At 32.0% G+C, this 16,745-nt stretch overlaps 1 protein-coding gene and 1 long non-coding RNA gene across 8 annotated transcripts in view; one reads left to right on the forward strand and one right to left on the reverse strand.

Annotated features, from left to right (window-relative positions):
* Positions 1 to 341: 341 nt before the first annotated feature.
* LOC145960913 (uncharacterized) overlaps positions 342 to 16,745 on the forward strand; it is a 55,631-nt gene continuing 39,227 nt past the window's right edge. For all 3 annotated transcript variants that reach the window (XR_014435491.1, XR_014435492.1, XR_014435493.1), the window contains exon 1: positions 342 to 523. This is a non-coding gene — a long non-coding RNA (uncharacterized LOC145960913). The remainder of the gene's footprint in view (positions 524 to 16,745) is intronic.
* LOC145960909 (uncharacterized) lies at positions 4,038 to 9,378 on the reverse strand. Of its 5 annotated transcripts, none has more exons than XM_083080634.1 (7): positions 9,367 to 9,378; positions 6,371 to 6,719; positions 5,679 to 6,272; positions 5,191 to 5,417; positions 4,957 to 5,122; positions 4,706 to 4,799; positions 4,038 to 4,422 (listed from the first exon to the last, which is right to left on the reverse strand). In XM_083080634.1, exons 2-7 carry the CDS (start codon positions 6,711 to 6,713, stop codon positions 4,260 to 4,262), a joined length of 1,587 nt encoding a protein of 528 aa, XP_082936760.1. In that variant the 5' UTR covers positions 6,714 to 6,719; positions 9,367 to 9,378; the 3' UTR covers positions 4,038 to 4,259. The 5 variants fall into 5 exon arrangements, with proteins under 5 accessions (XP_082936760.1, XP_082936761.1, XP_082936762.1 ...); XM_083080635.1 differs by lacking the exon at positions 9,367 to 9,378 and adding an exon at positions 7,282 to 8,833 and having other exon boundaries at positions 4,706 to 4,796; XM_083080636.1 differs by lacking the exon at positions 9,367 to 9,378 and adding an exon at positions 7,282 to 8,832 and having other exon boundaries at positions 4,038 to 4,410.

The following is a 16,745-nucleotide window of genomic DNA, read 5'->3' on the forward strand; positions in this document are numbered from 1 at the left end:
AATTAATCTTAATCAATAAATTAAAATACTTCTATAATTTAATATTCCGCGCACGAATATTTTATATTACAGAAAATATTTTGGCAACGAGAGAATTATCAATAACACCGTGTACGACCTTGATAAACAGTATCGCGCTATTGTTAATATGTTACACGGCTTTATTATAATTCGCACAGTGAGCTTGAGTAGTGACGTGAGAGACGTTTCATATATTATTAAATTCTTTCTTTACATAGTCAACCTTGGCGATATAAACGGTACCGCGGTAGTGTTTCTGACTTACGATCATTCGCTCAGTGGCTCTTGAGCAGTGAAGTAGTGATGTGAGACGTTTCATATATTATCAAATTCTTTCTCTAAACACAATTGAAAGTGCAACGAGGAACTTTTCGTGAATGAGTGTAAGTGCAACGAAGAATTCAAATGAGTGCAACGAGGATTGGAGTGCCACAAGGAAAAAGTGAAAAAAACAAAAGAAAAAAAGGAGGTCTTGGAAATGGATGGATCAATAAGATAAGATGTAAGTCATTAATAATTTAATTATTTATCACATTCATTATTTATTATATTGTTACGTCCCCGCCTCCTATCCCTCTGGATGTATTCACCACCTGAATTCTTTCGGCGGGAAGTACGTCGACGGAAGAAGATCATTTCCGCGCGCGTTGTCAAGATGTTGTTATAAACAACGACTGTCAGAGAGTCTGAGCCCAGCTGTCAAGCTGTGCGGACACGTCTATCTGTGATCCGTTTTACGATTATTCTGAATTCTTGTATGTTACTCGTGGTTTATTAAAGTTTTTATACCTTAAACCGCGTTATTATTTACTGCGCGAAAGTCAGCGTGCCGATCGATTGTGTCGCGCGCGTTCAATATACAGGGTTTAGCAAAAGTGTGGAAACCCCTTAATATTTCGAAAAATACACATTTAAAAAAAAAATGTTTCATACAAAAGTTATAGGGTTTTATGTGGCGCATTACACAGCAACATTATTATGACCTCGAATAGCGTTGTCAAGGTTATGTGAAGGTCACCTCCAACTTTTTAAATGGGACACCCTATATGCTTTTGCATATTCTTGTAGCTTATCTCGAGAGCTTTCCAAAACACTATAATTAAGTTAGTTTTCATTAAGTACTTTCCGAGTTATGAGGCTTGAAATCATTTCTTAATTTTACATAAACCATAAAATATCTAGTAAAATATTCATTTTTCGATTATCTTATCTTAATACTTTTATGTACAAAATAATGAGAGGAACCAATTGGTGTAAAGAAAAAACATAGTTGTTTTTAAGAAAAAATATGTAATTTGCAATTAACAATTCCATATTTTTTCTTAAAAACAACTGTATGTTTTCTTTACACCAATTGATTACTCTCATTATTTTGTACATAAAAGTATTAAGGTAAGATAATCGAAAAATAAATATTTTACAAGATATTTTATGGTTTATGTAAAATTAAGAAATGATTTCAAGCCTCATAACTCGGAAAGTACTTAATAAAAACTAACTTAATTATAGTGTTTTGAAAAGCTCTCGAGATAAGCTACAAGAATATGCAAAAGCATATAGGGTGTCCCATTTAAAAAGTTGGAGGTGACCTTCACATAACCTTGACAACGCTATTCGAGGTCATAATAATGTTGCTGTGTAATGCGCCACATAAAACCCTATAACTTTTGTATGAAACATTTTTTTTAAATGCGTATTTTTCGAAATATTAAGGGGTTTCCACACTTTTGCTAAACCCTGTATATCGTTCCGCGAACGCAACAACATATAAATTATTTATCAATAGTATATATTGTTGTATAACAACGATGGTGAGCTGAGTCGAAGAATAGCTGTCAAGCTATCCGGACGCGTTTTACATTACGGGTCGTTATCGCGAGATTTCCTCTGTTATTATTTGTTGTTTGTGTATTCTGTGTTTCTAATTAAAGTTCTTAATTTCCATTAAAAGTGTCTTATCTTACGCGGTCCGCGAGTGCCCCATTGTGTTGAACGCGCTTCGATATCTCGAAGTCGCCGCCACGGACGTAACAATATTCAAAATATACATATTTCTCGTTTCGTTTTATTTCTTTAATTGTGATTCAATAGTGATTTTAAATTGTGTAACATATATAATACATATACTTATAAAAAATATTCCATTTTATTTTAAAATAATTAAAACATTTATAAAATGTTTATTAATTAATATTTTCAGATACTTCTTTTAAAAAATATCTCATGTGAATATATTTATTTAAATACTTCATATATAAAAAAATAGAAATTTCAGATACTTCTTTTAAAAAATATCTCATGTTAATATATTTATTTAAATACTTCATATATAAAAAAATAGAAATTTTTTATTTATCATATTTTTAAAAGTTTATATTTAAGAAATATAAATTATTTTGTAATTATGCAATTTATAACATTAAAATATATTTATTTAAAAGTAAAAATGTAAAAATTAATTGGGCGCAATAATTAGTTTTAAAATCAATTATTTTGAACATTGCTTTATATAATAGATTTTCATTTATCTTTTATATTTTTATTTATCGTTTATATTTGCGAATTTAAATTTATGTACTATATTACAAAATAAATTTTAAATTATGTATTATATTATATATAAAATTATATATCCCTCCCATGGGATACACCTTGTCGCGGTGGGAGGGCTTACTTGGATGGTGCCTTAAGGTTTATCTTAAATTTTTCTATTTATGATAAATCTTAAGGTGCCTGAATGGGAAGCTAAGTACCCTTTCGCGTCATCGGTGCCGTCAACGTGCCGCGGACGGCAAGCGCTTTGTTACCGTGTTTTCGCGGAACTTTTTCATATAAAATCCAAATTTCATTTATTGTCACGAGTCTCTATTTCCGATGCCAACTAACTGGGATGTTTCGAGTTTGCACACGTTGCTATGCAACGTACACTCGCGCTTCGTGCTTCGTGCTTCGTCAAGTGATTCGGCCCGAATTAGTTAGAACTCGATCGATTGCTCGGAATGGTCGTCAATGGGTCCCTTCTCTTTGCTCGTCTACAGCCACACGCACTGCGTGTGTTAACCCTGTCGAGGAGTCGAGTGGATTCCCCTAGGCACGATTTTCGCTCGGTAAAAGGGGTTGCCTCCCCATTTTTTAAATTGCTGAATGTTAGCATTTAAAAAATGTGGGTATCCTCTTCTTTTGCCGTCTACTAGCCTGGTGTAGCATATAGCAACCGCGAGAGACATAATATGTCCGGGCGGAGCACCTGAAATCGTGCTTAGCGGGTCCAGGTTCGATACGAGATAGGATAATTATACGCGAAAAAGAGCTGGTGAACTTCATTTTCCTCTATTTCCGTCAATCGTTTCGTCTTCTTTCCGGTTTGGATTTAATCCTTGCTCGTTGTATCGTTGCATTCCCGACCCCAATCAGCAGACAATGTTTTTAAAAATGTTTGTGAAAATGTTTGAAAAATGTTTTTAAAAACATTTTTAAAAACGTTTAAATCATGGGTTAAGTCCCCTTTTATTCATTACAAAAATATTTATTTTAACATTTGAAAAAATGTTTTTTTAATATTTAATAAATATTTATTTTAAAACGGTTGAATATATATATTTTTAATGTTTAAAAAACGTATATTTATTATTAAATAAATGTATTTAAAATGTTTTTTTCAATAATTAAGAAATACATATTTAACGTTGAAAAAATATTGTTTTATATAGGTTTATTCTATAATCTATAATATAAATAAAATTTACCCCTGATATACATGCTAACTTAAATTTTTATTGTTTAATACTAATACAATGAGCTTTGGCAGCAGAAATAAAATGGTGCATTATAGAATTGCGCGACAATACAAAATATAGATTAGTCTATATTGCTAATAATGTTAATGCTATATCAAATCTACAAATACACATATTTTAAATTTTAAGCGAATGATATAAAATGATATAAAATTATAAAATGTTACCAATATTAAATATATATCTTAGTACGTAAACAAACTAATAAAGATTATTTAACAAGGGTTATTTGTACATTTAAGTTATAAATTTAACGTATTTAATAAGAAATCAATCTTTTTTCTTTTTTAATAAAATAACACCAGTCAGGAAATTAAAACTGAACACAAACATAAAAGAAAAAGAATAAAAAAATATAATACTGTAACAAAAGTGACTTATCTTTGATCACATGCAATATCACCTATCGTTATAATCGTAATTCATTGTTACTCGTCTTCATTATATATCTTTTTTATTGTCTCGAAGATACTTCATTATCTTCGTCATCTCCGTTCTCTTCGTATCTTCGTTATTGTCAGTTTCCGTCTCATCTTCACTTGTAGAGCTGACATCAGTTGCAAGTTTATTATTGTTCATGTCATCTTGATGCCTGTCTTGATGCCTGTTATTAAAAATACATTAATATTAATAAACAATGTTAACAGATAAATTTTGTTCATGTAGGGACAGATGTTTTGTCATATGAATTTAAATGCATATCAGGACAATATATGGAAAATGTACATGTAGTACATCCTCTAATATAATATGCATAAATTCATGTATAATTTTGTATAATCTCTATATGTGTAATCTATTTTCTTATAATTTTTTTTATTTATATGTATAATGTACCCAAAATTACTAAAATATCTTATTTAATATATAATATAATGTATATTTACTTTTTTATACGAAAGCTGGCTTGAGCTAACCATAGTCCTGCTTTCCTACCAAATATCGTATCATTTATCGTTGGAATTTCTTTAGCAATTGCTTCTGTAAAGAAATATAACAAACCCACAATCCATGAATATATAGAAAAATTCAAATTGTAAAGATATTTTTTATACACTTCAATTATCTTATATTTATATATACATAAGCGTAATTACATTTTTATTAAGAGGTTTAATTGTAATTAATATAAACTTACCGATCATTACTCTCGATATTCGGCGTTTCGATAACTTTAGTTTATTTCCTCGTTGCCCTTTCCAATTAAAAAGATTTGCCAGTTTATCATCTAAAACCATTCGAAGTACAGAATTTACTTGTTTTTGAAGTGATTCTCCCATAATTCCTACATGCAAAGCATCGACCTACAAGTAATTAAATATGTAAAACAACTGATATGGAGTGTTTTTGAACAAAAAATCAAATATCTTACCACTTTGAAATGAAAATTGTCATCTTTTTTTAGTTTACGCTCAATTTTTTTTAAATCATCCAGATTTTTTAATGGAAATTCATCGTCCAAAACTTGTGAAGTAGATGAATTTTCAATTTCTTGTCCAGGTTTTAGATTTTCAGATTTTTCAATTGCCTCTACTTCCAAGAAACTTTCAATGTTTTTGTCTATCTTGCGCCAAAGAAATTTATACGATGACATTTCAGCTAAAAATAAAAAAAGAATATTATTGAATTCGTTATAAACTAAATATTTAAATTTAACACTTTCAGTATTAATATAAAATGTATTGACTTATGAGTTTAATTTTATATATATGTGTGTGTATGTGTGTGTGTGCTCGCGTGCGCGTGAAAGTATATATATATATATATATATGATTAGGATAATTCTTCTTAAAAGTAATATGTATGCCTTATTAAAATCTTATATTAAATACATAAATATTTACAACAATTGCAACATACCACTAAAATGACAAATTGCATCTGCAAGAGATTCCAATGTCACTTTTCCTTCTGAAGTATAACAACAATTATGATTTAGTTTTGATTGTATTTTACATCCGTTTGAGGAAATTTTTCCAGAATGACATATTCTTTCTGAACTATTAAATGTAGATTGATGCGTTTCCGTTAAAGAAGAATCCTCCTGTGAAAATTTTATTTTTTTAGATGCCATGTAACTTTTACTTGGTGTTTCGTTGACATCATATGAGGAGATTAATTCTTGTTCACTATTATCCAAACTTGAATAAACTTCATCTGTGCATTTACTTGTACACGCTATTACTTTATCCATTTTTTCAGGCAATAACTGATTTGCCTGCGATAAGTTGCACATATTTGTTATTTTTGGAATTGATGGTAGCGGCGGTAACATTGACTGTACATGACGTCGTCTTTTTTTAACTGACTGATTTTCTTTATCTGACTCGTTAAAATGTTTATTTGGTTTTTTTAATCGTTTTCCTTTTCCTTTTTCTTCAATATCCGAATACAATTTGGCGTTCGGATTCTTTGAAATTTTTATGAGCATTTTCATTCCTTTATCATAGTTTTCTGCAAAAGAATTTCTCATGAATTTCAATCATACCATAACAGAAAGAACATGTAAAATATGAGAAGACATAAACGAAAAATTATCTCGTAAAACTTACCAATGTTTCCTTCTATCTTCTTGATAGAAAAACAATTCCAATCTAAATAAGGTTTTGTACACTGTTTAACAAGTTTTTGTACGGTTGCTTGATGCTCATTTATTGGATACCAACTTAACGTTTCACTGTTTGTAATCCATGAAGAGGGAATAAGATCGTTGAAACTTTCAACATCTTCTTCTACGTCAGTTTCAAAATGAACAATAGACCACTCTGTCATATTATCGATAATTATTTCTTTTGTAGCAGATATTGATGTTTTATCAAAAACATTGTCTTTTACGTTTGATAAATGTTCGTTCTTTTTAGGATTTGTTTCATTAAAATTAATTCCATCATTCATGGCAAACTAGAAAAACAAGAAAGAATATATATAATATTTTATATAATTTAATATTTTTTAATATTTTATATAAAAGCTTATTGGCTACATAGTTTTTTGAGCAGTATTTTGTAATACTATATATTTATATAATGAAAAAACTAGAAGACTTATGGTCGGTTCAAAACATGACCTATCGAATTTTGACATCTAATTAATGTTGAATCGTAATTTATAATTTACATCAATTCAACATTAATTAGAGATTGTTGTTTGATGATAATAGTTGATTCGATAGGTCATTTTTCGCACATAGTAAAGCTTAAGCAGTAGAAATTAAAAGAATTTCATCTATACGGAATTTTCAACGCGGCTTAAATTATTTAAAAATGGCTGCTTAAATAATATTCTCAATTATGATTGACTGCTTTCCTTACATCTTAAATCTTATTGTTTGAGTTTTTTATATGTTCGGATCTTATTTCCATTGATAATTTATCAATGGAAATAAGGTCCGAACATATAAAAAACTCAAACAATAAGATAATAATACTCAAACGATAATTTATTAATCAAGTATCACTTTTACCTCAGAACCAGATATTTCTTGTATATATTTCTTGTCATATATCACAAAATACCAGATATGAAAAATAAGAATAGTAAAATAGTAGAATGAAAAAGAAAGAGAAATATAAGATGAATAAAAAACTAAAATGATGTATTACTTAACACGTGTCACAATGTAAAATTGATGATACAACATAACCGTCTTTGTATGGTATTTGTACATATTTTGTAGTAATTTCTGATAATGGCCATTCTTTGAGATAAGACAATTTATTTATTTTAAATATTCCTACGCGGGAACTCTCAGAAGGTATATTATAAAAATTACATTTATTAATAAATTCTCTACCAATTACAACTGGAATCCGTAAAAGTCTAGAAATAGCAATGTTTTCAATTTGAATAATATTTCCACTAGCAGTACCACAACAGTTATTCGGACTTTGGTTTATTTTAAATTTTGCAAGAGCAACACCACAGTACTGACGCGTACACTCTGATAATACCGGACCGGTATTATGAGGATAATAAAATTTTGGAAATTCATCGTTTTGATCTGACAAATAATTAGATTCAAATGCCATTATTTCTCCAATTCGGCGTAAATGAAGGCCATTATTTTTCAAATTTTTAACTTCTATAATAAAATCTTCTAAATAATCTTTTAAATTTGCAGGTTTCTCTTTACCATAATATATTCCTATAGGAAATACTTTGTAATTTTGAAACAGATACTACAGTACATAATATAGGATATACTTGATCAGACAAGCTTTTGAATAGAGGTAATCCATCAATGTTTATTAATAATTTAAAAGAATGTGCGGTTTTTAAATATTTAGGAGCAATTTTTAATAATTGTTTTTGCAATCCAATATGAATATAATAGCCAGGCTGCACAACTTTTTTAATTAATTTTACATTTGTTTTCAATAATGTTCGTGCATCGATAGGAAAGTTGGTTTCTAATTCATTGGCAAAACATTCATGATTTTTTTTCAAACCTTTCAATAATTCTGAAACAACTTCATGCGTTATATTATGCTTTAAAGCCCAACCGCGAAGAAATTTAAGTACTTTGGAATTCCTAGAAACTGAATTTTCGCTATATTCTGAATTAGAGGGTGAGGGTGAATGTGGGAAGGACGAAAGATCATTAGAGTCGACATTTTCATATAGAATATCATGTTCTCCATCGTTATTCCAATATTCAACATTAGAATTTTCAGAAGTATCAGAATGTTCATTCTCAGAGTACTCAACATTTTCAGAATGAGAAGAAGGTTCAGAATGATGAGAGAGTTCAAAGTGATGAGAAAGTTTAGAGTGATAAGAAAGTCCAGAGTGATGAGAAAATTCTTTTTCAAGATAAAGAAAATCTGGTATTTTGGAATTATTTTTTCTGCCAGGAGAATATGACTGCTGAACATGCGATTGGTCAAAATCAACTGAAGAACTGGTAGAACTTAATTCTTCTACGTCTTCAGCATTTAATCTACGTCTTTTTGCTTTCTTGCAAAGTTCATAAAATGGTTTATCTTTGGGCATATTCTTGAATAAATTAAAAATATATTAATAAAACTATATTATTCCAGTAATTAGTATGTTTTTCAGTGTTTCACTTTTTGTTTACATTTGGAACATAATAATGTCAAAAACAATAAATTGTATGTTAGACTTCCCCATAATCAAAAATATAAGGAACACAAAAAACAAGTATTTTAGTGATTATTAGAATAAGAGAGCTATTTTGTATTGTGCAAAGGTCATAAGTCTAACACACCTTTTACATTATGTTTAAAATTTGAACAAAAAAAAACAAATGAAAAGAAAACTAAAAAAATCTAATAATTATATACATTTTTAACCTAACAATCAAACATTTAAAAAAACCAAGTAATTATTAAGAAAAAATAAATTATATAAATTAGATTTACTAAATTTTATATAGAAGATTTCAAACAAGAAAAAGTAAAAAAAATTATTATTACTTATATCACATAAAATATATTAGCCATGAATAGGTTATAAATACAATTTAAAAGTATAATAAAAACACATTAATAAATCCTTACGATACATCTATTATTATATTGAGTATTACCTTATTGGCAAATGTAGAACACTTCAAAATAAGTAGAGAATAGCAATCACGAAGCACTGCTTAGCATAATTAAGGCACAAAGGAACAAAGAACTCGTGCACTGTCGTGCAGCCAGTTTTAACGGTTAGGTTAACGCGGCACTGTGATCGTGTCACGTAGTGGCGCGTACGCGACGACTCACACAAACCAATCAGAGATAACCGCATGTATTAATGCGCGAGAGCGTTCTGCGCTCGAAACAATGGCTGCGTTCCGTTTCACGCGTATGCGCGCATTTATTTATAGTATACGTTACGCATACTATAAATAAATGCGCGCATATGCGTGAAACGGAACGCAGCCAATTAATATTCACCATCATCAAATATAAAATATTTTTATAATCATAATTAAATTTCCTGCAAAGACACAACAGTAGTCAAAAGACACAACAGTAGTGTCTTGTGCTAAGTCCACGCAAACAACAATAATTAATAAAGACGCGTCTTATTGTTGTTTGTATATAATAATGATTTTAAAAAATATTTATGTAATGTTTATTTAATTTCTATTTTTTATTAATTATGCCAAATATAAATAAATATTAAATTAATGTTTAATAACTGTTAAATAAATATTTTAATAAATTATATTATATTTGGCATAATTAATATAAAATAGAAATTAAATAAGCATCACATAAATATTTTTTAAAATCATTATTGAAAACAAAAAATAATGTTAATGTAAATGTAAAAATATATATTAAATAAATATTAAATAAACATAACATTATTATTTTCTCTAAATTGCTATTTTAAACGAACGTTTCATAAAAAATAAATATTAAATAAACATTAAATAAATATTATATTTGCAACAAATTGTACAAATGTACAATTAATGAATAATAAATATTAAAAATATATTTAAAAAACATTCTCTGCTGGTTGGGACCTGTTGACTCGAAGCTGATTCTCATAAGTGAAATGGGATTTTCGCTCGTACCGAAACCGGGAGTGCCGTTCAAAGTATATACATATTAAGTATATACATCGCGCGATCAAATATAAAATTTTTAATCGCATCGAAATAGTGCGGAAATCGTTAAGTATCGCTCTTAAGAGGATGCCGGAGTCGCGGCCGAACTCCGACGGGTAGGCGCCCTCATTTTAACATAACTAAAAGGGTCGGTACATTACCAACACTTATAGTTATGTTACCGACAGTATTATCTAGAGTAGAAAGACATACATATTTTAAAAAGAGCAATGTTAAATACAAGCTTTTTTTGTATTGTGTTTAATTGTATTTATATTGAAACAAAAAATATGTTGCATTTCTACTGCTCTATCGTCTCGCACAAGCAACGATTTTAGAGTATAGATCTGTCTTTATTGCATACATATTTAAATACAATTCTATCATTGCTCTCACTAGCTATGTCTCTTTATATATATAATAAAAATATATTGTGAAAATATTTATAAATATTACTTATAAATTTTATGAATATACGACATTACATCAAACAATTTGCATAATACATTTTATATTGTTAGTTTTTGATTATATCGATTTAACAAACGTCGTACATAAATTGTAATTTGTGGAAAGTTATATGCAAATATCCTTTTTATTGTATGTATACAGAATGTCGCAGAGTACTATACAGGGTGTCAGGGAAATTTTCGCGGTCACGAAGTAAGGAGGTAGATTGGCTCAAATTAAGAAGGAAGGACTTGTACTGTTTTGTGATATTCGCAATAATTAACGAAAAATTAAATAAAGAATATCGGCCAATCTGCGGGAGTAGAAGCGCGCGGCGATGAGAGTCGTCCCACTGTAATCTTATACTAGGCGCGCGGCGAAGCGATGGGCGGATCGCTCTCCGAGACATGATAGTGGCGTGCAATATATCGCAATACCGCGCCGAAAAATGACCCATCCTTTTAGTGGCGAGAAAATGATGCGCTATCATTTCCACACCACCTTGCGGTAGATAGCATGGTGCGCTTTTTTTATAGTGGTTTCCCCCATAGGCCTATTCCACTCTCAATTTAATGTGAAAATTGTTCAAAATGCCGTTATTGTACGCTGAATGTATCGTAAATGTAAAAAATTGATGATGACAGTACCTTCACAAAAATTGATCCGTGGTTGAAGATCCCTCGATAAAATGTGTTGCACACGTTGGTAATGATACGAGCATAATCCGTTACACGTAAAGCGTGATGTACCGCGTATCGCGAAAAACCAAATTCATGTGCCACACGACGCACGCTAGTTCCAGGATGTTTATAAAATGCTTCAAGAATCCTTTTTTCATCTCGTACACGAAGACGCACTGCTGGACCGGTTATCCCGATATTATGCACGATACCCAGTTTCACATAATTATTGCACAACTCGTAGAACTGTACGTTCACTTGGCTTTCGTGCACGCCCGGAAAATCATTCCACGTAAATTACGGCCGCGCGATAAGTATTTTCTCCCGCTAACCCGTATGCCACAATCATATCCGTATATTCCTGCAGAGTACACTTCATTTTCACTATTAATTTACTACGCGAACACAAGATTTTTATTAAAACCGCTTTCGCAGGCTGTTGCCAGAGTGCATACGCCAGCAGCACGCAACTACAGCTGAGCGGACATGCGAGTTTAAGCGTACGTGTGAGCTCGGCGCCTGCGCATTATGATTACACTCACATGTCCGCTCAGCTGTAGTTGCGTGCTGCTGGCGTATGCAATCTGGCAACAGCCTGCGAGAGCTGAGACGGTTTTAGTAAAAATCTTGTGTTCGCATAGTAAATTAACAGTGAAAATGAAGTGTACTCTGCAGGAATATACGGATATGATTGTGGCATACGGGCTAGCGGGAGAAAATACTTATCGCGCGGCCGCAATTTACGTGGAATGATTTCCCGGGCGTGCACGAAAACCAAGTGGAGGTACGGTTTTACGTGTTGTGCAATAATTATGTGAAACTGGGTGTCGTGCATAATATCGGGATAACCGATCCAGCAGTGCGTCTTCGTGTACGAGATGAAGAAAGGATTCTGGAAGCATTTTATGAAAATCCTGGAACTAGCGTGCGTCATGTGGCACACGAATTTTGTTTTTCGCGATACGCAGTACATCACGCTTTACGTGTAATGGATTACGGTCCGTATCATTACCAACGTGTGTAACACATTTTATCGAGGGATTTTCAACCACGGGTCAATTTTTGTGAAGGTACTGTCATCATCAATTTTTTACATTTACGATACATTCAACGTACAGTAACGGCATTTTGAACAATTTTCACAAATATTTAAATTGATAGTGGAATAGGCTTATGGGGGAAACCACTATAAAAAAAGCGCACCTGCTATCTACCGCAAGGTGGTGTGGAAATGATAGCGCATCATTTTCTCGCCACTAAAAGGACGGGTCATTTTTCGGCGCGGTATTAAGATATATTGCACGCCACCATCATGTCTCGGAGAGCGATCCGCCCATCGCTTCGCCGCGTGCCTAGTATAAGATTACAGTGGGACGACTTTCGTCGCCGCGCGCTTCTACTCACGCAGAGATTGGCCGATATTCTTTATTTAATTTTTCGTTAATTATTGCGAATATCACAAAACAGTACAAGTCCTTCCTTCTTAATTTGAGCCAATCTACCTCCTTACTTCGTGACCGCGAAAATTTCCCTGACAGCCTGTATATAAGCGCTTGTGAGGAGCGCAGTAAATTGAACAAAAAAGTCTCATAGCATTTTACAATTTTCGTAATAATAATAGAAATTTAAATAAAATTGGAAATATGTATCTGTGTGTGTGAGAGAGAAAAAGAGAGAGAGAGAAGCATTCGGCCGTTCGAGTTATCGCATGATCCAGCGTGTCAGGGCTTTTTGTCGGCGCGCGGCAAGGGGAGGGACAGCGCGGCGCGGCGATGACGGTGTAACGAGTGGCAACGGCGCACAGTTGTGCCAGAACGCATACTGTCGGAAAAAATAATGTAACTTTTTAATTTAAATAAATAGAATTATAATTCTTTTTTTAACTTAAAGATAATGATTTAGCAGTTAAAATCTATTAAGTTTCATTTATTATTATTATTATTATTATTATTATTATTATCTTTTTTCCTCAGACATATGTCTGGTTGGTAGTAGAAAGATACGCGGATCGTGATCAAGCGTGTTTTCTTTATAGCTGTTATGTTGCGTTTAGAAATTTCCGTGCGAGTGAGCATGTATCAATGATTACTGATTTTTGTAGTTGTATGTTTGGTTGTAGTTGTAGTGCATGAGTGTATTGGTGGATATTGTGTGGTATGACTCCTGTGCTTGATAGTATGATTGGTATTATTTCTACTTTATCTTGGTGCCACATGTCTTTGATTTCTTCAGCCAGTTGGATGTATTTTTCAATTTTCTCTCTTGTTTTCTTCTGTATGTTTGCTGTGTTTGGTATGGATATTTCAATTAGTTGTGTTGTTTTTTTCCGTTTGTGTATGAATGTGATGTCTGGTTTATTGTGTAGTGTTGTTTTATCAGTTGTTATATTTCTGTTCCAGTATAGTTTGACTTCGTCATTCTCCAGTATATTCTGTAGTGTGTATTTGTATGTGGGTGTGTGTCGTTATGTTAGTTTGTGTTTTATAGCTAATTGTTGGTGGACGATTTTTGCCACGTTGTCGTGTCTTCTGATGTATTCTGTGTTTGCTAGTATTGTGCATCCACCTATGATGTGATCTATTGTTTCTATTTGTTGTTTGCATAGTCTACATTTGTCTGTTTTTATGTTGGGGTCTTTGATTATGTGTTTACTATAGTACCTAGTGTTGATTGTTTGGTCTTGTATTGCAATCATGAATCCTTCTGTTTCACTGTATATGTTGCCTTTTCTTAACCATGTGTTGGATGCCTTTTGGTCGATGTATGTGGTTGTGATAGATACTGTGGATGTTTACCGTGTAATATTTTCTGTTTCCAGTTTTCTTTTTTTGTATCTGTTGTTGTTATATTGTCTGTTGGATTGTATGTATGGTTGTGAAATTGTAGTGGTGTGGCTGATGTGTTTGCGTGTGTGATTGCTTTGTGTAGGTCGCTAGTTTCTGCACGTTTTGTGAAGTATTTTCTTAAGTTATCGATCTGTTTGTAGTTTAGGTTTTTGATGTCTATGGAACCTCTTCCCCCCTCCTCTCTGTCCAGTGTGAATCTTTCCAGTGCTGAGTGTATATGATGTATTCTGTACTTGTGACAGTGTGATCGTGTGAGTGTGTTGAGTGCTTCCAGCTCCGTGTCGCTCCACCTCACCACTCCGAACGAATATGTTAGTATTGGTATTGCAAATGTTAATTGCCGTCGTTTTGTTCCTTGCTGTTAATTCTGTCTTCAATATCTTAGTTAGTCTCTGCTTATATTTCTGCTTCAATTCTTCTTTAATTTTTGCGTGTTCTATTCCTATTTTCTGTTTGTATCCTAAGTATTTGTAGTCGTCTGTATTTTCCATTGCCTCTATGTGATTGTTGTTATTGTCTAGTATGTAGTTTTCTTCTTTATTTTGCTTACCCTTGATTATACTGTTCTTTTTACATTTATCAATTCCGAAAGTCATATTTATGTCTGTGCTAAATATTTCTGTTGTTTTAAGTAGGTGGTTTAGTTGATGGTTCGTTGCTGCTAGCAGTTTTAAATCGTCCATGTATAGTAGGTGTGTGATCTTATGTGGGTATGTTCCTGTGATGTTGTATCCATATTTTGTGTTATTCAGCATGCTGGCTAGTGGATTCAGGGTTAGACAGAACCAGAACGCACTTAAAGAATCTCCTTGATATATTCCTCGTCTTATCTGTATGGGTTGTGATGAGATATTACCTGTATTTGTTCGGATGTTGAGTGTAGTGCTCCAGTTTTTCATTACTGTTACTAAGAACTGTATTAGTTTGGGGTCTGCTTTGTATATTTGTAATATTTGTATTAACCAGGAGTGTGGTATACTATCGAAGGCTTTTTGATAGTCAATGTATGCGAAGTGCAGCGATTTTTGTTTGATTTTAGCCTGATGTGTTATTTCTGCGTCTATTACCAATTGTTCTTTGCATCCCCGGGCTCCCTTACAACATCCTTTCTGTTCTTCATTGATTATCTTGTTGTGTATTGTGTGCTCGGTTAATTTCTGTGTTATGATTGCTGTAAGTATTTTGTATATCGTTGGTAAGCATGTTATAGGGCGGTATTTCGCTGGGTTAGTTGTGTCCATTGTGTCTTTAGGTTTCAGGTAGGTTATTCCTTGTGTAAGTGTGTGTGGTATTTTGTGTGGATGTGTGATATAACTGTTGAATAGTTTGGCTAAGTATGCGTGTGTTGCTTTAAACCTTTTTAACCAGAAGTTGGCTATTTTGTCTTTTCCGGGTGCTTTCCAGTTGTGTGTGGAATTGATTGTTTGAGTGACTTCTTCGTGTTTGATTATTATCTCGGGCATTTGTTGTATTGTGCTGTATTTGTTTGTTTCCGTTTGTATCCACTGTGCTTGTCTATTGTGTTGTATTGGGTTTGACCATATGCTGCTCCAGAAGTGTTCGACATTTTTGATATTTGGTGGGGTGTTTACTATGGTCTCTAAGTTATCTAATGTCTGGTAAAATTTTTTCTGATTTGTGTTAAATAATTGGTTTTGTTTTCTTGTTTTCACTTTTTTTATATCGTTTGAGTCGTTTGGCCAGTGCTTGTAGTTTCTGTTTCTTTTCATCTAGCAGTTCTGTTGCTTCTTGCTTTGACATATTTCCTATTGTTCTTCGTTTCTTATTTGATATTTTGTCTTGTATAAATTGTGTTAGTTGTCCGATATCTTTTCTAATTTTTTTTATCTTTTCCTGTATTCTATGTTGCCATGCCGGTTTTGCGAGTTTCTTTTGTGTGTTGCTTAATTGTTGGTCTTTCTGTATAGTATGTATTTTTACTGTGCTAAGTGCTCCTGTGTAGATGAGTGATTGAAGTTCTTCCATAGTTGTGTTGCTATTTATTTTGTTTTGTATGATTGCGTTGATGCGTGCTATTGTTGTGTTGATGTGTGGGTTATTTGGTATCTTATGTATGTAAGGTCTGTTGTCTGTATTTGTGTCCTTATATTCTATATATGTTAGTGCGAATTTTTCTTCTATGTCTGTTGTGTCTATTGGTTCATGTTGTGGTTGCGTTTTTCCTTGTTGTTGTCTTATCGTTTCGTCTTCTTCTTCTTCTTCTTATTATTATTATTATTATTATTATTGCAAAAATAAAATTAATTTTTTAAATAGATAATTAATCAGGTTCATCTTGGAAAAGAGAATTCGCATCCTCACTTAATGACAAAATATTTTTTGCTGGTTCTTTTCGTAAACTGAATAAATATGGATCAGATGA

This window comes from Camponotus vicinus, unplaced genomic scaffold (genome assembly GCF_025532165.1).
Source record: "Camponotus vicinus isolate PSW18456_S1 unplaced genomic scaffold, iyCamVici1.0 SCAF_10, whole genome shotgun sequence".
Taxonomy (NCBI): domain Eukaryota; kingdom Metazoa; phylum Arthropoda; class Insecta; order Hymenoptera; family Formicidae; genus Camponotus; species Camponotus vicinus.

Coding starts and splice junctions, on each gene's coding strand:
- LOC145960909 (XM_083080634.1), bottom strand. CDS start 6,713: ATGAATGATGGAATTAATTTTAATGAAACAAATCCTAAAAAGAACGAA. Junction 5,123..5,190: donor ACAATTTTCATTTCAAAGTG/GTAAGATATTTG, acceptor AATTACTTGTAG/GTCGATGCTTTGCATGTAGG. Junction 4,800..4,956: donor AATATCGAGAGTAATGATCG/GTAAGTTTATAT, acceptor ATTTCTTTACAG/AAGCAATTGCTAAAGAAATT.